At 52.5% G+C, this 25779-nt stretch overlaps 1 protein-coding gene across 1 annotated transcript; it reads left to right on the top strand.

Moving 5' to 3' along the window:
- Nucleotides 1–1007: 1007 nt before the first annotated feature.
- On the top strand, nt 1008–25445 carry HIP1R (huntingtin interacting protein 1 related). Its single transcript, XM_064168372.1, has 32 exons — nt 1008–1188; nt 6002–6065; nt 6486–6628; nt 6957–7013; nt 7272–7352; nt 7531–7607; nt 7919–7980; nt 9359–9499; nt 9968–10025; nt 10113–10188; nt 10381–10518; nt 10605–10663; nt 10734–10806; nt 11181–11364; nt 11439–11527; nt 11818–11934; nt 12391–12492; nt 13260–13454; nt 13707–13854; nt 14149–14235; nt 14545–14652; nt 14882–15018; nt 15696–15806; nt 15924–15982; nt 16517–16547; nt 16676–16738; nt 17170–17270; nt 17941–18046; nt 19368–19491; nt 19646–19707; nt 19846–20034; nt 25095–25445. Exons 1-32 carry the CDS (start codon nt 1096–1098, stop codon nt 25197–25199), a joined length of 3240 nt encoding a protein of 1079 aa, XP_064024442.1. The 5' UTR covers nt 1008–1095; the 3' UTR covers nt 25200–25445.
- The last annotated feature ends 334 nt before the right edge of the window (nt 25446–25779 follow it).

The following is a 25779-nucleotide window of genomic DNA, read 5'->3' as shown; positions in this document are numbered from 1 at the left end:
AACATTTCTTCTTTAGCACTAGTCTAACTCTTAGTTTAGAACCATCACCCCATGTCCTTGCACAACAGACACTGCTAAAAAGGTTGTAGTCTTCTTTTTTATAGGCCTGCTTAAGTACTGAAAGGCCACAGTAAGGTCTCATTGGAGCCTTCTCCAGGATGAACAAATCCAAGCTCTCTGGGTTGGAGCCCTCTGATCATTTTTGTGGTCTCTTCTGGCCCAGCCCCAACAGGTCCATGGCTCTCCTGTGCTCAGGACTCCAGACCTGAACCTAGCATTGCAGGTGAGGTTCCAGCAGAGTGGAGCAGAAGGGCAGAATCCCTCGACCTGCTACCCATGCTGCTGGGGATGCAGCACAGTACATGGCTGGTTCCGTGCTGTGAGACTGCACCGCTGGGCAGTGTACGGCTTCTCATCTGCTGCTGTCCCCAGGTCCTTCTCTTCAAGGTTCATCTCTATTCCTTCATCCTCAGAAGACTGCCCAGAACCAGGTGTGGACGTTGTGCTTGGCTTGCCTGAACCTCATAAAGGCCACACAGGTGCACTTCCCGAGCTTATCCAGGTCCCTTTGGATGGCATACCTCAGGTAGGCAGTGATGAAACTTCAAATCTGTCTGATGTGTGTTTGTGGGGTTTACTTAGAGAAAGAAGAAGGGGGTTCTTGTGCTGGTAGGATGGACACTATCAAACTACAGTAGAGGGGAAAGAGAAACAGAGTCATTCTAGTTGGAAAAGATCTTTGAGATCACAGAGTCTAACCACGATCTAACTCGACCAAGTCTGGTGCTAAACCATGTCCCTCAGTGCTACATCCCTGCAGCGAGATGAACCGTTTCGGTCGTTGCTGCGGCGCACCTGGTGCTTGTGGATCAGGGGAGGCGCCCCGGTGCGTTTAGCCAGACGAGAGGAGAGGGAGCGGAGCGGGGCCGCCGGGCTATCACCTGGGCGCGGGTGGGCGGGGGGCGGGCGGGGCCGTGCGCGGCCGGCAGAGGCGCTGCGGAGCTGAGCGCGGCGCAGTGCGCGGCCGGGAGGGGCCGGCGGGCGGCGGGAGGTCGCTGCCTGCCCCGGTGCGCGGAGCCCGGTGTGCGGCCCACCATGAACAGCATCAAGAGCGTCCCGGCGCGGGTGCTGAGCCGGCGCGGAGGCCACAGTCTGGAAGCGGAGCGGGAGCAGTTCGACAAGAACCAGGCAAGGACGGCGGAAGGGGGGTGCTGCTGCTGCTGCTCCGGTACCGGCTTCGGTTCCCAGTGTGGGTTTAAAGATCGGCCCGGTCTGCTCCGCGGGGCAGCACCTCGGGGCGTACTGAAACGTTGAGGCTTCTCGGGGGATGAGGGAGGTGGGTGGGTCTCCACTGGGCTCCGGTGGTCCCCCCGGTGGGGCAATGCGTCCGCCATCCGTCTCTCCGTTTGCCCGCTCGCCCCTCTGTCCGTCACCGCTGCCCCACCCCCACCTGCCTTACTGCTTCCTCCCGCCGCGGCCCCGGGATGGTCCCGCGTGGGTACCGGCCCGTCCCGCCGCTCTCTGGCCAGCTACCGGAGTCGGTCCCCGCCGTGCGCCGCCGCCGCCTCGGTAGGCAGCAGAGCCCCGGACAGATGGTGTATGTGTCCCCTGCCGCAACCCCCCGGGCCTTATCGGCAGGTAAACACGGCCGTGAGCAAACACGGGAAGTTTTACGGCCCCGGCCGAGCCCGGGTGCCGCTGTAGGCAGGAACCCGGGGCTGCCCCCCGGTGCCCATCGCGCCACCCCTGCCCTGTCCCCCTGCCCTAGTCCCCGCGGTGGCACCACCTGCCCTAGCGAACCTCGCGGATGTTTGCCACCGGGGGTGGGTCGCACGAGGGGTGTCCCGGCGGGGGTCGGGATGCCCGGTCCCGGAGAGAGTGACAGAGAGAAAGCAAGTCTGAACACGCTGGTGCCCCATAGGTACAGCTTGGACAGGATGTCCGCGGCCCTCCCTGTGGCCGCTGTGGGGTGGGATGGTGCTTGGGCACTGACGGCACTGGCCTATGGCTTGTGGGAAATTGCTTAATTATAGGGCGTTAATTAGGGATGGACAGAGTTGGAGTAGCTCACCAGCTGCCCCAGCAAGAGAGACTTCCCAGCACACATCCTCTGACCACTCTGGATTTTCTGTTCATCGCAGATATTTTTCCCCTTTGCCCCATTGCTTTGCTGGTGTTTCCCTGCCCCCTGGACTGCTTTGGCCCCAGAGACCACCAGTGAAGGCAGGTGGTGATTCTGCACCTCGTGGGGTCATGGTCTCACTTGACTGCGCTGGGTAGGAAGTGGAGCTCGCTGGTTTTGGGGAGCAACACGAGAAAACCGGCAATTCCGGTTCCGTCCGGACGCGTCTCCTTCAGTCGTCCCGCTGGGCACCGCTGATAAATACTGGCAGCTGCAGCACTGCCTCGTGTGCCGAAGGGCAGCTTGTGCCAGCCGGACAGGACCACTTCCCTCCTGCCCTCCTCTGGGTTTATTTTTGGGGTGGGATTTGTGCTCCCCACTGGTGCAACTTCACTTACAGTTACAGAGATGCTTTGGGCAGAGCCGCGCATGGGGCAAGTGCATGGTTGCTCTCTCACAGAGCTAACCCCCAGGCTTGTTGGCTGCTGGTCACATTTACCACCCAAAACTTTCTCCCAGCAACTGCTTAAAAACTCCTGAAACAGCTTTCTCCTAACATGGTCTCCCATAGCAGTGCTTCTGGTCAGAGCAAAACTCTTCCAATGTCAGTACAGGGGTATTGATCTGCCTTTTACATCTAATTATAGCAGCTGTGGAGATGGCCACTGGTTATCTTTGTATTGTGGGGATGCTGGTGGCACGTTCCTTCTGTGTGCCTTTTGCTGGCCAAGGATTTCACACCACCCTGGAGAATGATGCTGCTGAGATCAAGCACCCCATCTCCTTTCTTCTTGAGAGGACTGGGGTGATGCTTGTGGGTGCAGGCAGGGGGTGCTGGCCCTGGTGTGACCCCAGCTGCCTGTGGGTGAAGTAAAGGTCACCTGCTTTCCCTGAAAATGCTTTCTGAGATCTCATGTTGGGGTGATGCCGACATCCCCCTTGAAGTGGCCACATGTGGGAGATGGGAAGCCTCTATCCTGCAGCAGACACTCTGTGCAGCTCGACAGGAGGCAAAACTTGCCCTTTTCTGCAGCTAGTGTTTGTTTCCTTTCCTTCACCGAGAGAGTTAGCAATCCCGCGAGCTGTGGAGCCACCAGGAGTGCTGCTCGTGTGCCTGCTGAGTGGTGCTTTTCCTGTGCAGTTTGGGAGGGAGAAGCATAGGGAAGGGAACTCCAGAGCAGCCGTTTCCAGTCCAGCTGATCTGACAGCCCTTGTGCCACCCAGCTGGGGAAGGTTTCCAGCTTGACAACCTTCTGCCAAGGAAATCACTCCCTGCCATGGCATCGAACTGGGAGCTGGCATCTACCCGCCAGGTGGGGATTGGGGCCCCGCGGGATGCTGTGGCTCTGGGGAGCTGTGGGCAGAGAGGATCAGGCCGTAATTAAAAGCAGCCTGGAAAGAAGGGGTGGATATAAACTGTGCTCCTTCATTTGGGCGCTTTGATCCCAGCTTTAGTCACCAGCTTGGTACGTGAGGGCTGTGAGTAAGGCACCATGTGGGCTTCCATGGCCTGCAGCGGGACAGGTTTTGGAGTCAGTCAGACACCTTCCCCCAAAACACTGGGGCTGGGGCTGTACTGTTTCCTAGTGAGAGGAAATCATCTGCAGGTGGCATGAAGGTTTTTACTGGGCTGGTTGTGTGCCCACAGTGACAACAGCCTTGCCTCTCTCCAGACATGCTGATGATGTCTCAAGAGCACAGTCAAGGGTGAATCTGCCCATTTGGGAACCATCTCCCGCATCCCAGCAGGTGGCAGGGACATCATGAAGGCATTTGCATCTAGGATGCAACATTGGTCAGTGCCCATCACTGGTTCCATGATCCCCCTTCCATGGACACCCTGGCCAACCCAGAATCTGGAGGCAGTGAAAGGACACCTGAACCAGTCTGGCACTGGTTTGGTGCCACTGTAGTTTATTTGGGACCACACTGGTCTCCATTGTGGTGGTGCTATGGATGGGCTGGGGGCTGCCTCTGCACAAGTCTGCTCCTCTGTGCTGGACATGAAATGGTTCCATTGACACCTCTGTGCTGAATCACCAAGGATGAAAACAGCCTCTCCACCACCTCCCAGGCTGAATTTTGGCTGGTCAGTCTGGAAATTAAACGATGGGCAATAACCCACCAGCACCAATGGGCGGTACAGCCTGGTTTTGGGACAGGCCACCTGAATTGTAGCCCTCTCCCCATCCTACCAAGCAGCCAAGCTCTTGCTGTCCAGAAAGAGCTCCAGGCTTTTGGATGCTAGGTGCTTTGGGAGAGGTGGCAGTGCTGCAAGTGCCTGTTCTGGGCACTCCAGACTCGTTAACCTTTGGGTAAGAGGATTACAGCAAGTCAGCAGCTTAACTCCACTGCTGCTTTACAGCCCCACATGTCGGGGTGATGCCCGGGCTTCCCTGTCATGGGAAGGGCAAAAGCCCAGCAGCTGGGCTCAGCATTTTAAGAGAGGCTCACTTTTTGGGGTGCATTCTTGGTGGTTTTGTTGCTAATGTGCACAGCTCACGCTCTGTGTCAAGAAGGGGCCAGGCTCTTTTCAGTGGTGCCCTGTGATAGGAGAAGAGGCAATGGAACACAGGGAGTTCCACCTCAACATGAGGAGAAACTTCTTTACTGTAAGGGTGATGAGAGCTGGAGTAGGCTGGCCAGAGAGATGGTGGAGTCTCCTTTAGGGAGTTTCAAGATGCATCTGGACATGATCCTATGTGACCTGCCTCAGGTGTTCCTGCTTTGGCAAGGGGGTTGGACCTGCTGATCTCCAGAGGTCACCTCCAACCCTTACCACTCTGTGGTTCTACAGGAGCAGCCGTTTGGAGTCGTTTGGGGCGGATTCAGTGTGTTGACACCTTTGGCATCCCCGTCGGCACAGCGTTGGTTCCTCCTGCATAAGGCAGGAGCACTCGGTGCCTGGGTGTCAGGTTCCTCCTCCCGCGGCACAGCATCTCCCCGGCCCAAGCAGCCGTGTAGAAGCAGGTGCTTCCCCGGGAGGGGAGAGGAGACTTTGAGAAGGTTTCGCTGGTTGTGGGGCTGCAGGGAGGGACTGGGTTTCTCTTCCGGCATGAGCGCTGGCGGCGGGGCCGCTTCCTGCCTTCCCAGCTGGGACCTTTTCCTCTGCTGGTCACCAAAGGCTTGTGGACATGGGCACAGCCTGAGCGCTCATGCGAGGGTGAAGCATCTCAGCTGAGTCTGCGGACAGCTGGGGAGAAGGAAGTTCCTCACAGCGGCTTGGTTTTGCAGCCCATGTGGGAGACACAACTGACCCCTGTTGTCTTCTGGAACAAACTCATGAAGTGCTATGATCAAATGTGTTAAGATGCTGATACAGATAATCCTCCTCTGATAGTCACAGCGCTCTGGCTTTGTGCACCATCAAGATGGGCATCCTGGCTGCCACTCCTTTCTTGCTTGGGGGCTGTGTTTGCACACAGCCACGTTGTCAAAAAACCCACCTCACCACCCCCTGGTTCAAAGGCTTCTTGTGATTAGACAAACAGCCCTGGAATTTGGCATCTCAATGTCCTGCCTCAGTTCTCTCTGGGCATGGCACTGAGTTCCAGCTGCAAACATGAAGGAATTTATTTGTTGGTGCAGGAGGGAACCTCATTGACACAGTTTGTAGTGGCCTAGCTCCGACTGGTGATGCTGGGGATGGAGAGTGTTAATGGGTCACTTTAATTGTGGAACAAGAAGCCTGATTTGATGCATTAGAAACAGCTTTGAGATGACAAAGGTGCTACAAAATTCAGAGTATTCTCCAAAGGCACTGGGTGGCCAGGCTATCCCCAGCTCACAACACTCCCAGGTCTTTGTTTTGGGGGAGAGATGTGGATTTGGGACTGTGAGGGTCATGCCAGGTCTGACAGCCACTCTCTCCTCTCACAGGCCGTCAGCATCAGCAAAGCCATAAACACACAAGAAGCTCCAGTGAAGGAGAAACATGCCAGACGTATCCTTACTGTCAGCTCATCTGGATGGCATGGAGAAGATGCAGTGCTGAGGCAGGAAGGGTTTCACGCCATGAGGTGGCAGCCATGGGAGGTTTGGGAGGCCGAAGACCCAGGCAGAGCTTGGTTGGGGAATGGCATCATTGTAGGTTTGTCCATCAGCAGAAACACAAAGAAGTGATGCAGTAAAACTGTGTTGCTTTGGCAGTAAATGCAAAGGACCCTGGCCTGTCCTGCAGCAGGGGAGGGCACACCAGAAAAAAGTGCATGAGGGCTATATCTGCAGGTGCAGCATGGCACCAGTGGTCTCTGTGCCTGAGAGATGCTGGGTGCATGTCCGCTTCTTGATGAAAGGTGAACAGGAATAGTGCCCAGCCTGTCCCTGCTCCTATGTGTGTCTGGTTGGCCTTGACTGGGGGAAGGCATCATCCTGGGGACGCACCACGAGAAAGGAGCATTCACCTTCTGGTCCTATGCCATCGGGCTACCCCTGCCCAGCAGTGCTATCCTCAGCTGGAAGTTTTGCCATGTCCTGCACAAGGTCCTGCGTGATGGCCACCCCAACGTGAGTGTTCCTTCTGAAACCTCCCTCCTGCATCACCAGTGGGGGAGAGTTTTGGCTTTTGGTGTCCCTCTGTTCAGAGGGTGGGTTTCCTTCCCTGCCCCAGTCACTTGCCCAAGGCCATGGCGCTGTGCAGCATGCGGTTATCTAACGTCTGTGAACCCCTCCATGCAAAGCCCCAACCTCTGGTTTCCATTGAAGGGCTTGAACATCTCCCAAATCTGGAGTGGCGTAAGGGACTGGATCCATTCTTTCCTAGCTTCAGAGCAGGCTAGTGGGTGCGACTCTGTGCCAGCCCCACTGTGCTAGATCCCTCCCATTTTGTTTCCAGGTCCTTCAGGACTGCCAGAGGTACCGCAGCAACATCCGAGAGACAGGCGACCTGTGGGTGAGTGCAGTGAAGCAAAGGCTTGTGCCTTCTGGTGGGTCCAGAGGTGGGTGCTGGCAAACATCATAGGCACAGAGAGAGCAAAACACCACCTGAAGTAACCTGTCTCTGACCTCACTGGGTGATGGTTCTGTGCATGGTGAAGGGAAGGAGTGCAAGAGCCATAGGGCTGGGGTAGGTTCACCAGCATGCTTGAGCTCTGCTGGATCCGGTCACGTTGCACCAGATTCACCACCGTTCCCCTTGTGCCTTTGGCAGGGACATTTGCATGACAGGTATGGGCAGCTGGTGAACATCTACACACGACTCCTCCTTACCAAGATCTCCTTCCACATCAAGGTGAGACTCTTGGCCACCTCCACGCTTGCCATGCTGGGGGGACGGGGCTTTGCTAAGGGATGTGTTGCACCAGCAAAAAATATTAGCAGCAGTGGTTGGATTTGGTGATTTTGGGAGCTTTTCAAATTTTAGTGATTTTATGATAACTGAAAGATTTATTTCTTTTCCTTTTATAAAGCATCCTGAGTTCCCCCCAGGCCTTGAAGTGTCAGATGAGGTGCTGGAGAAGACGGCGGGGACGGATGTGAACAACATGTGAGTGACCTGGCAGGGGTGCAGCGTCTGATGTGTGGTCCCCAGGTCTGTGCCTCCTGGCTAGCAGCGTCCGGCTAGCACAACAGCTCCTGATCAGGGCAGCCATCAGTGGTTTGTACACTGGTTGGATGGTTCCTGGTTCCTCCTGCGCCCACAGAGTGGTGGGAAGTGTAGATGCCTGAAGCAAAGTAAACAAATTCTTGTCAATTTGACTCCTTGCTGGTGTGGGCACCCAAAGCAAGCCTGAGCAGCTGGAGCAAGGATGCCTTCACCACCAGGTGATGGTGTTCTGTTGTGGTTTTTTTTGGCAGCTTCCAGCTGACGGTTGAGCTGTTCGACTACCTGGACTGGGAGCTGAAGCTGTCGGAGTCAGGTGAGGAGGTGGCAGGTCCCTCCCGCTTGCCCTGAGGCTGTTGAGCAATAGTTTCGCTCTTTGGTCAGGAACTGAGTTCCGGGAGGCTGAGGTCAGAAGCTCAGATCCTTCCTCCTCCAGTGAGGTTTCTGAGGTTGTTTCTTAGCTGGATTCCCCTGTTGATGCTCTGTGGAGATGGTTGTAAGAAAATATTTAAGGAACGTGGCTGGTTTCAGCCCACCTGAGCAATGCAGAATGTTGTTTCCAGAGCAGTGCTGCTCTGAAATATGTTTTAATTTTGTTTTAGTACTTGGTTGGAAGAGACCTTTTAAGATTGTTGAGTCCAACAGTTTACCCAGCACTGCCAGGTCACTGCTAAACCACATCCCTCGGCATCACATCTCCATGGCTTGCAAACCTCTCCAGGGATGGGCACTCCACCACTGCCCTGAGCAACCTGTTCCAGGGCTTAACCCTTTTGGGGAAGAAATTGTTCATCATGTTCAAACTTCACCTGGCAGAACTTGAGGCCATTTTCTCTTGTCCCATCACTTGTTCCCTGGGAGAAGAGAGTGTCCCTCACAATGTCTGCTCTGTGTTCCTGGGGATAAGTGCATCACATGTGTTACCAAAATCCTTTCTGTCCCCCACAAAGCAGAGGGTGTACCTTCATCTAACTGCTCATTTCCCCTCTTCAAAACATCTCAGAGATGGTTGGAGGTCCCTGCCTGTGTTTGCTTCTCTCACCTTGAGGAATTTTTAGATGGCTTAAAAATGTGGTGGTTCTTCCTCCTTAGCGAGTCAGGGACACAGAGCTGCCCTGGAAAACAGGGCACATCAGGAGAGCCCGCACAGCCTCTTGCTTCTCCTCCTGACCCAGTTATCCAGAGAATTTATATTCATAAATACTTTAAAGCTGAGGAGGGAAGAAGCCACAGTGGATATGCTGCCTGGATTTCTGCCAAGAGAAGGGATCTGTTTGTGAGCCGGGGCAGATGAGGTTATGGTGCCGGCGGGCTGTCCCCTGCCCTGCCATCCTCTCCTGGCTCCTGGCATGATTAAACAGAGCAGAGCAAAACTCCGCAGCTTTCCCTGGCTGTGTCATACAGTGGCAGCTCCTGAGGGCACCTGTCCTGCTTTTGCATCATCCCAGGGTTAAATGCCTCCTTTCTGGGGTCAGGGTATGGTGGGCAGAGTCAAGAAGCTCTTCCCTCTGCTCCCACAGTCCTTTTGGGTATTGCAGTTCCTTGGAGGGGGCTGTGGGACAGGATGGGCACCAAGCCTGGCATTTACCCTGTGTCCTGGCAAAGCCTCATGCATCGTGGTTAATGGTCAAGCTGAGTGGCCTGGAGCAGGACGCAGACATAGTACCAGCAGCTCACCATGCTCAACCCTTCAGTTTTCAGACAGCTCAACACCTCGATGGCAGTCTCTCAGATGTCAGCCGTGCAGTGCCGCCTGGCCCCCCTCATCCAGGTCATCCAGGACTGCAGCCACCTCTACCACTATGCTGTCAAGTTGATGTTCAAACTGCATTCCTGTGAGTCACTGGGGATGTGCTGGTCTTTGCCTGGGTCAGGCTTCTGGCTGGATTCTTGGGGTCAGGCTTGTGTGGATGGATGCATCCATCATCATGTCCCAGTATCCCATCTGGGCTCTAAGGAGACCTGCTCCATCCCACATAGACATCCCAGGTGAAGGAATTAGGCGGGCTTGTCCTTGATGAATTCAAATTAATGTGCCTTGACCCCTCAGCTCCCTGCATGGGACTTCTGGGCAGGGCAGCACCAAGAGCCTCGTGGGTATTTTGAGGTTCCAGTGCCCACCTCTCACTGTCCCACATCCCTGTTACCTACACCAGGGATGGGGACACCCCACTCCTGTCCTGACCACTCCCATCTTGCTCCCACCTGGCCTTTTCCCCACTGATTTGTGTCTGGAGTAATCCAGGTGCTGTGTATAAATTTGCAGCCCCAGATCAGTCACAGCTGCCCCCCCATCACCACAGGTCTGCCGGCTGACACGCTGCAGGGCCACCGAGACCGTTTCCATGAGCAGTTTCGCAGGTAACCCAGGGATGAGGTGGGATGGTAGGGTCCCTTCCCTTTTGCCAAGCCCCCACCATGAGCAGTTTTTCTTTCTCCCCTTTCCAGCCTCAAAAACTTCTTTAAGAAAGCATCAGATATGCTGTATTTCAAGCGGCTCATCCAGATCCCCCGGCTGCCAGAGGTGTGGTGGGACTCGGTCATACGTGATGCTTTAGAGAGCCTGTGGGCTCAGAGTGCATAAGGGTGTCCCCATGGATGGGTTTGGGGTCTAGGGATGCTGCAGAGGGACCTGCTAGCCCATCTCAGCATCTCCCTTCTCTTTGGTGATCCCCAAAACCCCAGGTGATGCCACCATGACTTCTTGTCCCTCCAGAGTCCCCCAAACTTCTTGCGGGCATCTGCACTGGCTGAGCACGTGAAGCCAGTTGTCGTCATCCCTGAGGAAGCTCCTGAGGATGAAGAGCCAGAGAACCTAATTGAAATCAGCACAGTTTCCACCACAGAGCCACAGGTGGGAGCTCAGGGATGGGAACCCTGGGCTGGCAGCAGACAGGCACCCACAGCCTGGCTCAGCTTGACACCCTCTGTCTTCCTCAGATCACCTCAGATATATTTGATCAAACCTTTGGACCACCCAATGGCATTCGAGATGACAGGTATGGGGGTCTGTGGTGTCAGGGAGAGGACATTCGCTGCCACATGAGACCAACCTGCCTTTCTCTACAGGGATGCTCAGATCGAGAGCCTGAAGAGGGAGGTGGACATGCTCCATGCAGAGATGGAGAAGATTAAACTAGAGGTAAAACTTCACCAGGGAGCAGCCAGTGTGGGAAATTGGGATGGGTTTTGGTGCTGTAGTGTGGAAACACCAATGTGATGCAGCAAGAGCAAGGTCCTAACACCCAGCACTGTGTTTCAGGACCTCTGCAATGCCAGAACCTTAACTCTGATGGAGGCGGGATGGCATGTGAAACCTGTCCCTTGCTGTCCCAGCCAGCTGTTAGCAGTGGGGACACAGCAGCTGCAGGAGCCCAGGCAAAGAGCTGTCCTGTGCATCTCACAGCTGCTTTACCCAAATCACAGCCAGGCACCTGGATAGAAATGTTAGGAAGGGCAGAATCATCACTGGCGTGGATGCCAGGCAGTGCCTGAGTCCCTGTTGGTGTCCTGCAGGCTCAGCGCTACATCACGCAGCTCAAGGCACAGGTGAACAGCCTGGAGGGTGAAGTGGAGGAGCAGCGCAAGCAGAAACAGAAGGCACTGGTGGACAACGAGCAGCTGCGAGATGAGCTGGAGAGGCTGCAGAAGGTGAAGCAGGACAGCGACAGGTCCCAGCGGCTCTGCGCCGAAGCAGAAAGTAGGTGCCCTACAGCACCCATCAGCTGAGGGACACCTGTGCCAGGGCTGCTGATTCTTTCTTACCCCACCCAGAGAAAGCCAACGCCACTGAGATCCGCTACACGAAGCTGAAGGAGAAGCACAGTGAGCTCATCAACACACACGCTGAGCTCCTGAGGAAGGTAATGCTGATGCCTGCACCAGCTGGGAGCCAACCACTGCCTTTATTCCTCTGCCACCACCAGTGTGGTTTGTGCTTGCCCAGCCCAACCCCGTATTGGTCCCATCATGTTGCACTCAGGGAGCTGTGGGCACTGGGTTGAGAGCACCCCTTGAATGATGGTCAGTGTTTTGGATGCTGTGAAAAGGCATCTCTAAGCTACCCTCCTAACCAGAATTTGGGTGGAACGAGCACATTGGTAAGTGAGGGTCCCCACTCTGAATTCTCAGTGATGCCCATGTGTCCATGCAGAACGCCGACACTGCCAAGCAGCTGACGGTCACGCAGCAGAGCCAGGAGGAGGTAGCACGGGTCAAGGAGCAGCTGGCCTTCCAGGTGGAGCAGGTCAGGCGGGAGGCTGAGATGAAGGTAAGCTGCCATAGCTTAGGATCCTTCCCTGCTCTGGCACCGAGCCCTTCCCAGCACAGCAAACACAGGGGCTAGGTGCAGTTTTGGGGCAAGGGGTAGTAATGGTTATTGATGTTGGTCCCTGACCTGGGAAAGAGTTGCTGTGGCTCCTCAGGAGGATATTATTTAATGCATGGTTCATTCCCTCTGCCCACATCTGCTTTTTTTTTCCACAAGAAGATGCTGCAGTGCAAATTGATGGGTTTGGGTGCTTCCATCCTCCAGCACCCAAGCTTGGGGGATGCTCCCCAAATTCCTGCCTTGGGCAGAAGGGCCCTTCCAGAACATCCCCCTCAAAACCCTGAACACCCCTCCTGCAAATCATGGCCGGGCTTCTCACCACCCTGGCTGTGTGCTGGTGCCAGCCAGCAGTGTGCTGGCTGTGGCTGAGCCCCCGGTGTGGGTGTGTGGTTGCAGCTGGAGGACCAGAGCGTGCAGATGGAGCAGCTGCGGCAGGAGCTGGATGCCCGCCGGGATGAGCTGGACCAGGCGCAACGCTCGCTCAGCCACGCCAAGCAGGTATGAACCTGGCGTGCAGGGTGCCCCCAGACCCTCATCATAATTCCTTGTCATAGAATCATGTAACTGCTGAGGTTGGAGGAGACCTCTGAGATCAAGTCCAACTACTTGCCTAGAGCTCACAATCCCAGCACTACTGCTAAACCACTTATCCCTAAACCATGTTCCTCAGCACCACATCCATTCATCTTTTAAATGCCTCCAGGGATGGTAACTCCACCACCTCCCTGGGCAGCCTGTTCTAACGTCTGAGAACCCTTTCTGGGAAAAAATTGTTCCTAATACTCAATCTGAACCTTCCTTGGCACAACCTGAGGCCATTTCCTCTTGTCCTGTGACTTGTTGCATGTGAGAATAGACTGAGCTCCATGTCACTCCAAACTTCTAGCTGTAGAAGGAGACGATGTCTCCCTCAGCTTTGTCTTCTGAGGACTAAACAACCCCAGTTCCCTCATCCATTCCACACAGGACTTGTCTTTAGAGCTCTCCACCAGCTTAATTGCTCTTTGGACATGCTCTAGCACCAAAATGTCCTTGTTGTGAAGGGACCAAAACTGAACCCAGTATTCAAGGTGTGGCCTCTCAAAACCTTCCACCGTGGGCAAGCCAGTGTTGTGCAAATCAGCCTAGGGAGCTGTTATAGGGCTGAATGCAGGTCCCCACCGTCAGTGTCATGAGCTGGGCATGTCCTCATTTCCCCCATGCATAACTGTTTGGCTCATGATGTGTTGACAAGTGTATGACAGCTCTCCTGGTCCCACTGGCAGGCAGGTGCAGAGCTCAATGCCCAGGTGGAGGCCCTGCATGCTGAGAAGGAGGTGCTGAGGCACTCAGTGAGTGAGAAGGAGTGTGAGCTGCTCTCCACACGTAGCCTCATCGAGGAGAAGGAGCTGCAGCTGAGCCAGGAGGCAGACAAAGCCACGAGGGAGATCTGTGAGCTGCAGGGCAGGCTCCTGGAGAAGGTATGGTGCTGTGGAGCGCCAACTGCCACTCTGCTCCCCAGGGCAAGATGTGTCTGGGGGCGGTGAACAGTTGTGGTTCAGCTGTGACCCATCATGGGTGTAGCTGGTGGAATGTGACCTGCCCCATCAATAATGGGATTCTTGGGCCTAGTCCCAAAAAGGGGCTCTCAAGGGATATGCAAGTGATGGGGCCACAGTGATGGACATCCTATGTCCCACTTGTGCCACTCACCTGTTCCTCCCATCCCACAGAGCAACCAGGAGCAGAGCTTGCAGCAGAAACTGCTGGATGAGCAGTTCAGCATCCTGCAGGAGACCGTGCGGGAGGCAGAGGACATCCTCCGTGATGCGGTGGCCAAGCTGGATGATCCATTGCACGTCCGCTGCACCAGCTCCCCAGGTATGTCTTACTTGGCCCACACGGTCCCTTCTTCCTCCAAGATGGACAATGTTGCCTCTCAGCATGCCCCAGGCACTTTCTCCTACCAAACATCACACCCAAGCAGGTTAGGGGCAGACTTCCCAGGAACAAATTGTTGGATTTCAGCACAGTTTTGCTCTGACTTCAGTGCTGTTTGCCAGCCGGGGTCATGAGGACCTCTGTTCCCTTGGCCTTCCACGGAGTGGTGCCTCATGGAGTCAGCACTTGTGCTTGCTCAGACCCTTCATGCTGACAAAGCTAAATTGATTGCAGATTACCTGCTCAGCCGGGCGCAGGCAGCGCTGGAGTCCACGGATGCCCTGGAGAACGGGCACGCGCAGTATGTGGCCTCCATGGCAGGTACCTGGGGCTGGGGACCGGTGGCATTGCTTGCACCTTTTGTTTTTATGCATCCAGCAGCCCTCAGCTGCTTTGGGGCCATCAGCAAGCGTGCAATGCCCTGGTAATGGAAGGACATGGTGGGTGGAGTTGGTGGGTTCCCATGTGCTCATTGAAGGAGCAACCTGCAAGCTGGAGGGAGGGGTCAGTGCCAACCTCTTCAAGCTCTTTTCTGGTCATTGAGTGCTTTCAAGGGTGGATTGCATCCCTCAGGACATGGCAAGTGGTGCCCTGGGCTGGCAGTGCCTGACCACATCCTCTCATTGGCAGATGCTGCAGGCCTGGTGGGGGCTCTGGCCCTCTTTGCACACCTCACAGCTGACACCATCGTGAATGGCAGTGCCACATCCCACCTGGCTCCCACCGACCATGCTGACCGTGAGTGATGCAGGGGATGTTGTGAGGTTTTATGTTCATGGGGCTTATTTTTGGGTGGCTGTGCCAGAACCCTTTTCTCTTGCTCCTGGATACCATTTTACGCTCTTCTGCAAGAAATTTGCTGGATACTGCTGATGCTCAGCATCATCTCTGTGGCCAGAGGGAGGAGTAGGAGGAGGGTGGCAGGTCTGGGATGGAGGGGCCTAGCACTGACTCATCCTCTCTTCAGGGCTGCTGGAGACATGCCGGGACTGCGGGCAGCGGAGCCTGGACTACCTGGGCCAGCTGAAGAACAAACAGACCTTGGGGCATGCCGAGCTGGGGGCTGTGCGGCAGGCACTGCAGGGAGTCCTGCAGCTGGCCCAGGTAGGATATGGAGCCCAGTGCTCCCAGCTTCCCACCCAGGGCTGGCAGGGTCATGTACTGGCACTGGTATTTCCTAAAGGAGAAAGCAAAGCAGGTGGTTGTACAGTAGGATGTTGTCTCAGCTGGTCAGGGAGGGATATCTGCTTGCAGCCTTCTGGCTGCACCTTGATGGACAGCCTGGTTTTTAGAAACACGTCAAACCATGGCTTTCCCCTTTGCCCAGAGCTGCAGGGGGAGATGCTGGCTTAGAGTGAGCACTTTGGGGTGGTTTGTCCCCCATACCCACAGGTTTTGGTGCTTTCCTTGAGCCATCTCAGGTTCTGAGCCCTGATACCCTTCCTGGTGAAGGCTCAGCTGAAGACTTTCATCCCAGTAACCTCTGCAGACTAAAACCTCTTAACTTTCAGAGATTTCTTCTCATGGAGCACCTGTTAGTCTTTCCTATGAAACCATTGTTCATTCAAAGGCCATCAGCTCTCCAGAGCTCTGCCCTGCTGAAACTCTTCTTGTGATCAAGTTTTGTCCCTTTGATTTGGGACATTTCTTACCTCTGAGGTCCCTGTACCATGCTTGCTGCAAGTCAGTGGCACATGTGTTGGTCTGCAGAACGTTGCTTCTGCAGGTATTTGAAGGGTGGGAGGCAGAGGTTGAATAACTTGCTTGTCTCCCTCTGACAGGAGCTGAGGCCCAAGAGCTTAGATATCAAGCAAGAAGAGCTGGGAGACATGGTTGAGAAGGAGATGGCCTCCACCTCAGAGGCAATTGAGGATGCTGTCAGGCGGATAGAGGTGAGACAAAGCTGCAGGATGGGCCATTGTCGTCCCATGGGGCAGCAAAATGTCCATCTCTCCACCCTGCTCACCACAGCATGACACAGCCCTCCTTCCTTTTGTGTTTCCCAACAGGAGATGATGAGCCAGGCCAGAAATGAGAGCTCTGGTGTTAAGCTTGAAGTGAACGAGCGGTGAGTTTTGGGGGGCTGCATGCAGCAACCCTAGGCAGGTTTCTGTCCCATGTCCATACCTGCTGGGCTGTGGTCTGCTCCAGAGTCCTGTGTGTGACTTGGTGCTGCATCAACCTCATGTTGAGCACAAAATTCTCTTTAGAGGAGTGGACCTTCGTCTTACATGTCTAAGCCAACCATTTGCAGCTTCTCTGTGGGCTGCTTGGTTTGGGTATTAGGAAAAATTTCATTGCTGAGTGTGGTGAGGCATTGGAACAAGCTGCCCAGGGTGGTGGTGGAGTCACCACCCCTGGAGGTATAGAAAATATGTGTAGACATGGCTCTTCAGAGCATGATTTAGTGGGCATGGTGGTGTTGGATTGATGGTTGGACTTGATGATCTCAGAGGTCTTTTCCAACCTTAAGGATTCTATGATGTAACCTGGAGGCTGGCTGGTCTCCAAAAGAAACCCATTCTCTAACTGGGGGCAAAACCTTCTTCCCTGGGTACAGTGTTGGAGGATGCTGAACACTTTTTCTCTTGTTTCCCTGCAGGATTCTGAACTCCTGCACAGACCTCATGAAGGTCAGTACTGCAGAAACCCATCTGGGGCATCAAAGATGGTGTAAAACTGTAACTCCTGCCACTGACAGCTTTGATTCTGCTCTATAAAATCGCCCCCAAACACCAACACCTGTTTTCCTTCATTCCAGGCTATTAGACTTCTTGTACTGACATCTACTAACCTACAGAAGGAGATAGTAGAAAGTGGCCGGGTAAGTCCTTCCCTGCTCCTCTCTGCGTCCACACGAGGCGTGGGAGAGTTTCTGTTTCCCGTGTTAGTGGTACTCTGACATTGCCACCTACTGGAGGTGGGCTGCTCCGGCCTGTGCTCTGCACACACATCACTGTCACCTTTCCAAAGCTTGTCCATCTGAAGACAGTGGCCCACACTGGCTTGTTTTAAACCCAGCTCAAACTTCATCTGGAAGCTCCAAAGCTACTTTTCTCGATAGGTGTTTTAGCAGGCCAGTAAGAGTGGCCTGAAGAGCACAGAGATCTGTCAGTCCCTTGGTTTTTATGCCCTTATATATAAGTTTATGTATTCTTATGTCTTGCATGGATGTTTTATGTGGATTTACGGATTTATGGATCGTTCTGTCTTAGAAACAAGTCAATACAGGCCATAATATTCTCGTAACAACAGGGGGCAGCAACAACTCAGGAGTTTTATGCCAAGAACTCTCGCTGGACCGAAGGGCTGATCTCTGCCTCCAAGGCGGTGGGCTGGGGAGCCACGCAGCTCGTGTAGGTACCCTGGGCCCTCTCCCATGGCCACTGTGGGAAGGTGCTCTCCAGCCATGGCTCCATGTGCTGTGTCCAGGGCTGGTCCATGCTTCTCCATCACTCAATCACCCAAACTGTCCTGCTGCTGGCTCTGCATGGAGTTAGATGGTGATTGGACACAATGATCTTTGAAGGTCTTTTCCAACTAGAATAATTCTATGATTCCATGGCTGATATAGAGCATTGCAGCCTGGGTCAGACCACACTTGTGTGATAGAGACTACCAGTTCCTCCCTGTTGGCAAAATGGGAAGGCTGCTACAATCAAATGCTCCATGTCCTGACTCCTGCTCAAAGGGTTGTGGATGGAGTGGTTGGGATCAGGACAGGGTATCTCTGTGCCAATGCAGAAGGTAGGGGGGTGGTTTTGGGCAAAGCTTTAAAAATCTCAACCACTTCATTACAGAAACACAGTCCTGCCTCTGCTGATGTTTCATACCCATCCAAAACTTCTGGATCTGAGCTTTGAGTAATTGCTTTGTACATGAGCTTTAAATAACTACAGGCAAAGCTGCTGGTTTGAGGTCTGATGCTGCTTTCCGAGGGTACAGCAGGAGAGAAATAATCTGCACTTGCTTCATAGTGCATGATAAATGTCTCTAATAACATCTCCCTTCTGACCCATTACACAGGGAGTCAGCAGACAGAGTTGTCCTGCACACAGGCAAATATGAGGAACTGATTGTCTGCTCCCATGAAATTGCTGCCAGCACAGCCCAGCTCGTGGCAGCCTCCAAGGTGGGTTTCCCAGCAAGATTGTCATGTTTTAAGTCCTTTTGTTCCCACGCTGTGCTTTCAGGTGGTGGTGTGCAGCCATCCTGTCCATCAGTCCTGCAGTCTCTTCTCAGAGCAGGGAGGAATCACAGAATGGTTTGGATTGGAAGGGACCTTAAAGATCATCTAGTTCCAACTCTCTGCCATGGGCAGGGTCACCTTCCACTAGACCAGGCTGCTTGAAATCCCATCCAATCTGGCTTTGAACACTTCCAGGGAGGGGGCATCCACAACTTCCCTGGGCAACCTGGTCTAGTGTCTCACCAATCTTAATGTAAAGAACTTCTTCCTAATTCTCCCCTCTTCCAGCCTAAAGCCATTGCCCCTTGGCCTATCACTGCTAGCCCCTGTAAGAAGCTTTCTTGTAGGCTCTCTTCAGGTAATGGAAGGCCACTATAGGGTTTTCTCAGAGCCTTCTCCAGGCTGAATAGCTCTGACTCAGCTTGTCCCCATGGGGCAGGTTCTGCAGCCCTCTAATCATCTTCATGGCCTCAGTTTGCTCCAGTTTGATGTCCTTCTTGTGTTGGGGGCCCCAGAACTGTGTGTTGTACTCCAGGTAGGGTCTCATGAGAGCAGAGTAGAGGGGCAGAATCACCTCCCTCACCCTGCAGGAAGGGAAGCTTTGACTATTTTTGAGTCAGTCTGATTCCAATCCACATGCCTTCACCTCCATTAATATTCCCCACCTAGCAGGGCTTGCCTTGGAGCTGGAGCTGTGTGAAACCTCCTGTCTTCCTCCTGTCAAACTGATTGTGTAACGAAAATGTTAATAACTAACGAGAACTCCCAACTAAGCAATTCAGGAGCCAGCACTCACAATGACAGATTTTGGTCCTGGCCACCTTTCCTGACAGCGTGGGTGAAAGCAATGGGTAGAGGTTGCAACAAGCAAGAAGAGATGCAGGTGGAGGAGGAGGAGGAGGACCCATTCTGCTTTTTGGAGCAGATGCTGTGAAAAGTCAAGCCACTGCTTTAAAAACAAAAAAGTGCTCTCTATCCATGTGTGCTTGGCTCAGGTGGGAGCAGAACTGTTTTGGTATCCCCAGGCTTGAAAGGCTTTGGAGGTGTCACCTTGTCTGGCCATGATGGGATTGCCAAGGATAAATATGTGTCCATCTGTCTGTCCTTCCTTTCCACCCCCAGGTTTTCACATCTAAGGACTGTTAGAGTACTGAGTATCTCTGCTCTAACAGAATGTGGCTGCCTGGGGTCCCTCCTGAGCCAGTGAGCACCTGTGCAGAGGTGCCATGGTGGGGACCTACAACCACTCCTGTGCTCTTTGCAGGTGAAAGCTGAGAAGAGCAGCAAGAACCTGCTCCGGCTCCAGGAGTGCTCACGCAACGTCAATGAGATGGCAGCCAACGTGGTGGCTTCCACCAAGTCAGGGCAAGAGCAGATCGAGGAGAAAGGTGAGGGCTTTTTTGAGGAAAAGGGATAACTAAAGCACCCAGATCACTTTCCAGCCTTTTGGGCACCTCTGGGTGCCCATCTGGCTTCAGTTGACGTGAAGGTGCTCTGCAAGGAGTATGCTTAGCAAGGACCCTCCCCCACTTTTCTCCACAGACACCATGGACTTCTCAGGCATGTCCCTGATCAAGCTGAAGAAGGAAGAGATGGAAACACAGGTATGGCCATGAGCATGGACTGGGTGCTGCTGCTTCTGGGCCAATGAGTCTCCATGCCTGTGCAAGGGAGGTCCCTTTTACTCCTGCAGCATGGTGGTGGCAGGGGAGATCATGACCAAGGCGGCTGTTTGGGTGCAGGTGAAGGTGCTGGAGCTGGAGAAGCGGCTGGAGGGCGAGCGGGTGCGCCTGGGCGAGCTGAGGAAGCAGCACTACGCCTTGGCCGGCACCTATGATGCTACAGAGGACGGGGAAGCGAAGCCAGCACCAGCCCCTAGGCGAGGCATCCTCAAGAAGCCCCCCTTGGCCCAGAAGCCTGCTCACAGTGAGGTAGGGTCCTCACGGGGTCGGTAGACACGGTGGGACGTGCTCACAGCAGCAGTGACTGATAGTTGGTTTTGTCTCCCATCTTGTTTCAGCCCGAGCGAGATGCTGGCACATGCCCACCTCACAGGGCGAACTTCTAGCAGGGGCTGGGTGTGTTTCCAGCAGCTGACGTTGCCTTGGCACTGCTGTGCCTTCCTGCTCCGGGGTCTCCTCACCGCCTGGCCTGCAGAACTGGAGAAAAACCTTGGGGGGTTTTAAATACATTTTATTTTTTATTTCATTTTCTTCATTTGCTTCCTCTCTGTAGAGCAGAGGCCTCCTGCTGGAGCCCTGAACAGAGCAGGATGCCCTTCTCCTCTTCTTTCTCCTCCCAGCCTGCCAACCACTTCTGGTTTAATTTAATTTGGGGTTCATTTGGGTTGAATTTTGTTTTGTTTTTCGTTTTACAACTTTTCTCAGCACTAGACCTTTTCAGTAAATGTAGCTCTCTACTGTACTGTTCAGACTCTTTCAAAGAACTGTGAACTGTTCTTAAAGTAGGAAACTGCTGGGCTTTTCTTGCAACCTTTTTTTAACTCCCCCTTTTTTTTCAGCCTGAGGACTAATTTGACTTAGTTTGGGCGATGGAGAAGCCCAGAGGGTGGAGGGAAAGCTTCACCTGAACTGGCACAAGAATTGTGCCAGTGGAGATTTAAGTTGGAGATGAGGAAGAATACCTTGCTTGAAAGGTAGTCAGGCAGTGGAAGAGGCTGCTCGGGGGAGGGGGTGGAGGCACCACCCCTGGGGTGTTTAAAAGAACCCAACTGTGCAAACATGGCTCTTTGGAACATGGTTTCGTTGGCCTGCTGGTGTTGGATCTTCGAGGTCTTTTCCAACCTTAATGAGTCCGTGAAGAAGCAGTTCCTGGCACACACACTGGCAATAAGGATACAAACCTTCCCCCCTTCCCCCCCCTTTTCTATTTTTTATGACTACAGCAATGTCAAGGGATCAGTTGCATTATGTTTTATATTTAAGGTAATTAGCAGAATTAAATCTAGCCCTGGCTTATGGGAGCCAGGGGATGGAGAATTCTGCAGCAATAAGGAATTATTGGTGTGGAGAGATGCAGCTAGGGAGAACAAGCCTGTCAGCTGTATCTGCCCTTGGAGCTGCTCCCACCATGTGGATTATTAAAGAAGCAATATTTAAAACAAATACTGTGGTGCTTGGTCAGCTTGTTGGTGGGGAGGGGGCCAGGGGCAAGACCATAGTGTGGTGTGCCGCTGGGAGAAGCCAAGTGGCCTTTATTGCTGGTCACTACACTGCCATTTAAGTGGCTCAGGAATAATTAAAGCACCATGGTGATGGTATGTGTGGGACATCAGTGCGTGACATGGCCTTGTGCCACTGAGGGGTGGGTGTGAAGACGGGGGGGGGGGGGGTGTCTGTGCATGGTGTAGATTGCATAGGAATAGAAATATAGCTACATCCAGAGCAAACAGCCTGGGGAAGTTCAGGAAGATCTTAGAGCTGTGTTTCAGCATCTGAAGGCCACCTCTAGGAAAGCTGGAGGACATGTAGCAACAGGACAAGGGGTAATGGTTTAAAACCACTGGAGCAGGGTAGATTTAGGTTAGACATAAGGAGAAAGTTCTTTACAATGAGAGTGGTCAAAATACTAGAACAGGGTGCCCAGGGGAGCATTGAGACATTTGTGGTCAGACTCAATGTGGCCCTGAGCAGCCTGTGCTTCCGAGAGGAGCATGTGCATATGGCACTTTAGGATGTGGTTTAGTGCTGTGGTGGTCTTAGGTTGACAGCTGGACTCAATGATCTTAGAGATCTTCTCCAACTGAAACAAGTCTATGATTTATATATGGAGGTAGTTAAGCAGTCATCTATCAGTGGGGCTGTAGCAGTGGGGCAAGATCAGCACAGCACAAGCAGCTCACGAGAGCCAAGTAGCTCACTAATTCCTGCTCATCATATAGCTCCCACTGGTGGCAGCATGACCAGCAGCAGCTTAAACAAAAAGCAACCCAGCCATGGTGGTGTGGGTGAGAGTCCCTCCAGCTTCCAGCCAGGGCAGCCCTTACCTGCAGCCTCCGAGCTGCTGCTCAGGACCATTGGAAAGAAGCCTGCAAGAAATGTCAGGTTTGGTTATTCTCTGACTAGCTGTGAATATCTACAGGGCTGAGTGTCACTGCATCTCTTGGTGCAAGTTGGATGCACACATGGGTAAGACTGAAGCAGCTGGAGCTCAGCAGAAGGTCCACGAGGGTTAACACAGCTCCCTTGCAGATAGATTTGTGAGTCCTTCTGAAAAGGTTTAGGAGCAACATTTTCATCCAGTTCCTCACTACCTGCCCTACACACATTACAATCACATTTCATAGAAGCCATAGAACCCACAGCTTAACAAGAGGCTGTGAAGCAGTTAACTAGAATTAGCAGTTGTTGTATCTCAAGGAAACACATTTATAAGGCACTTGCTGGTTTAGTTATGTGGCAGTCTCACTCCAGCTTTAGATTTCCAAGGTTACACATCACTAAACAGCCTTTACAGTTTGATGAGCAACTACTCCAGACAGCAAAGCAAGCAACACCTCTCACTGCCCAGCCAACTGTATGCCTGAAGTACCTTCCACACTGAAAGGTTTTGGTGATAATACTGGAGTTAGTGGGCAAGGCAAGCAGTTGGTCTGATCCTGCAAGTTACATTAAGATCACCTCCAAGCAAAGCTTTGCATCCTTCTCAGCCTTTCCATGAAGCTAGAGAACCTCTCATCTACAGCAGCAGTGGAGGTAAGCTGGGAGAGCATTACCTAGCTCTGTTCCTTACAGCAAGGGACAATGGCTGTTGAGATAAGGTGACTGTGGCCAGCTCCACACTCAGTTTCGTTTCTTTCAGAAAGCTTTTCCCTTGCTAGAAGGAAGTGCACTCCACAGTAGCTCTATTTATAGCTGGTGATAAAGATATATTTGCTGTGAGCCTGACATCATCCCAACCACTCACACCACTACATTTCATAATGGAAATACTGATTAATCTAGACTGTGAACTTCCCAAAGCTCACTCCTGTGAGTCTAGCCACAGTTACATTTAAAACAATTCAAAATGAAGTAAAATGTGGCTTTCAGAATGAGCCTGTGGGCAAACATGACTTCTTTCCCACCGCTGCTGCTTCACTATGATTCATTTTCAATGGATACTCACAGACACCGCAGGTAGAACAGCCCAGACCAGCACCTACAAAGTCTGCAAAACTATCAGGAAAACCAAAATTCATCACTGAAAGCCATTTAAAGTGTGACTTCTGTGCTGAAGTCATTTTTATACCAACTTTAAGCTTACTGCCCAGTCTACACCTGCCTTAGCTCTCATGCACTTTGCTATTTACAGCAGACAAAAGCAACTCACAAATCATGACTGCAAACTGTGTATGCAAAGGCTTATTCTGAGATTCCATCAAGACATCCTGCTGTACAGGATCCAATTTGCTAATGACTTTTCAACATCATTAGTGCACCTGTGGAGAGAGGAAGATGTTAAACGTGATTCGCTCCCAAGAACACATTTTACTCTGTACCTGTAGCAAAAGCAATGGAAAATAACCAAGGGAAAGCTGTGAAATACTCCATTCTGCCCTTTCCACTGGGGTTAGGGTAGTACAATTTACTTTTCAAGCAGCAGCTTTCAAACAGCCTGCTATCAAAACCCTCCTGCTATCAAAACCTTCCTCTCCCCACCCTTTGGCTCCCTCAGCAGCCAAATTCTCCAGTAACCACAAATTAGTTTGGACACTTCAGCACAATGCAGCTGAAGTGCAGGAACAGCACTGCTACAGAGAGCAGAGTTTACAGAACACGAGTGTCTCAGACCACTGTGCCCATTAAAACCAGCAGATGAGTAGAGAACACTGCTGTTACATGCTCTAGGAAGTCAGGTAAAACATTCCTCTGTAGAACCCACTTGCAAGGCAGGTTATTTCCCGTCAGAGCTGCCTGCAGCACTAGGTACATGCATCTGGACAGTACTATTTTTAGTGACAGTGTTTTCTGAGCAGCCCCATCAGAAAAGTAACCTGAGAAACACAGCAATGTTGGTTAATACAATCATGTTACAAAGTATGTGCAAGTTCAGCTCAAAAATACAAAGGTGGTCTGTATGCCCCTTCCTAGCCATCCACCACGAGGCAACTGTGAGGTAATTGCACACCTCAGCCCAAAAGTCATGATTGCATTTCCACATTTCTCCACAATCAGCCTTTTCTCCACAACCAGGAAGTTTCATTCCAGGGCTGAGCTGCAGTCACTTCGTCACCTCCCCTCCTCCATGCTGGCTTCTTCCAAGACTAATGAAATCTCTCAGCAATTAGCCCACCACTGCTACACTAATGTGCAACGTTTAGGACATGTAGCAAGGTCTGGAATTAGTTTATGCAGTGAAAGGAAATTCTGAGCTTTGAAGGAAAAGTCATTCCTACTCATCATCTACAAGAGCACAAAAGCAGCACCCTAGACAGGTTGGAGGGACGTAGCACTAACTGAGTCTGGCTTACAGCAGGATCCAGAGTTCAAGTTATGCACTGCCAAGTCTTTCAGCCTCAGTAGTCTGTGACTTGTTCTGTGGGCAAGGGAGAAAAACAGGAGATTTTGGCTGCAGGTGAGTGAATTCCTAAAAGGCTGCCCAGGGACAGCCTGCTTTAGGAAGAAGATGCCAGCTGGAGCAGCAGAGTTTCAATAAGGCTTCTCTGAAACTTCAGTTTAGACCAAACCCAATTGTCATTTCTAGTGACAAAGTCTCAGAGAGGCAGGCAAACACACCTGTAAGACTCCTATCGCAGTTGATTAATATACAACCAGAAGAGGGCTCAAATTACAGCAACAAGGGCTACTAAAGGATCTGCATCGGCTTCCAAAGGGACACGTCAAGCCCACGTGCGCTTCTGCCAGCATGTCACTGGCACACCAGTCACCTTTCTGTGCCTTTGCTTCTTTGGTTAGCTGTTACACAACTGACATGTGAGCCCCAAGCCTGGCAAGGTCTGGCTGTACTGGCTTACCTCTCCTTTGCACAGGGAATGATCTTCATCCAGACCCATGCCAGAATGAAGTCTTGCAAGCACCTTCTTCAGGCAGCAAAACCAGGGATGCTGCTGCCAGTTCTTAGAGAAGCCAAGTGAAAGAAGTGCAGCTTTTATGTAACACCATCCCCTGCCCTCGCCCACCTGAACTGAGTCAGCACAGCAGCTTTTCCTCATCTGTAGTTTCCTATTTCTGCATCAGCAGGTTACCAAATCTCTGTAGCCACCACAAATGGATTGGATCAAGAAACAATTAAAACAAGGGACCTTCTTCCAGAGAAGATCAGTAATTCTGCAGCAGGCCTGCTATTCCACACTGCTACTTCACTCTATTAATAAAGAGATTATCACAGAAAATTACATCAGGTCTTTTCTGCCCTCTGACTCATATTCCTAAATAACTCTGGCTGACTCATTTCTCCTGACTTGTCTTGGCTGAAATCTAAGTTTCTCCTTTTTTAACAAACAAGTGGCTTTCCCTCTTCCTTCAGCTTTTCCAGGTGGAGCTTATGAACACTTCCATTATTCCAGCTAATTGAAGGGAAGTCAAACAAAAGCCAAGGGATTCCACCTGGCAGGCCAGCCCACCTTGCTCCCTGTCACAATTACAACATGCAGAGTCTACTCCAAGCACACTTTTCTTCCATCAGCATACAAAATGCACTCACTATACCCAAGC

The sequence above is a fragment of the Pogoniulus pusillus genome, chromosome 30 (assembly GCF_015220805.1).
Source record: "Pogoniulus pusillus isolate bPogPus1 chromosome 30, bPogPus1.pri, whole genome shotgun sequence".
Classification (NCBI taxonomy): Eukaryota; Metazoa; Chordata; class Aves; order Piciformes; family Lybiidae; genus Pogoniulus; species Pogoniulus pusillus.
Note: the sequence above shows the minus strand (reverse complement) of the source record. Positions and strands in the feature narration are given on the sequence as shown.

Bases quoted from the DNA above. Each gene is read 5' to 3' on its own strand.
- HIP1R (XM_064168372.1), top strand. From the start codon at position 1,096: ATGAACAGCATCAAGAGCGTCCCGGCGCGGGTGCTGAGCCGGCGCGGA. The intron at 10,189-10,380 runs GTGTGGTGGGAC...TTGTCCCTCCAG, and splicing joins AGATCCCCCGGCTGCCAGAG to AGTCCCCCAAACTTCTTGCG. The intron at 14,236-14,544 runs GTACCTGGGGCT...TCTCATTGGCAG, and splicing joins GTATGTGGCCTCCATGGCAG to ATGCTGCAGGCCTGGTGGGG.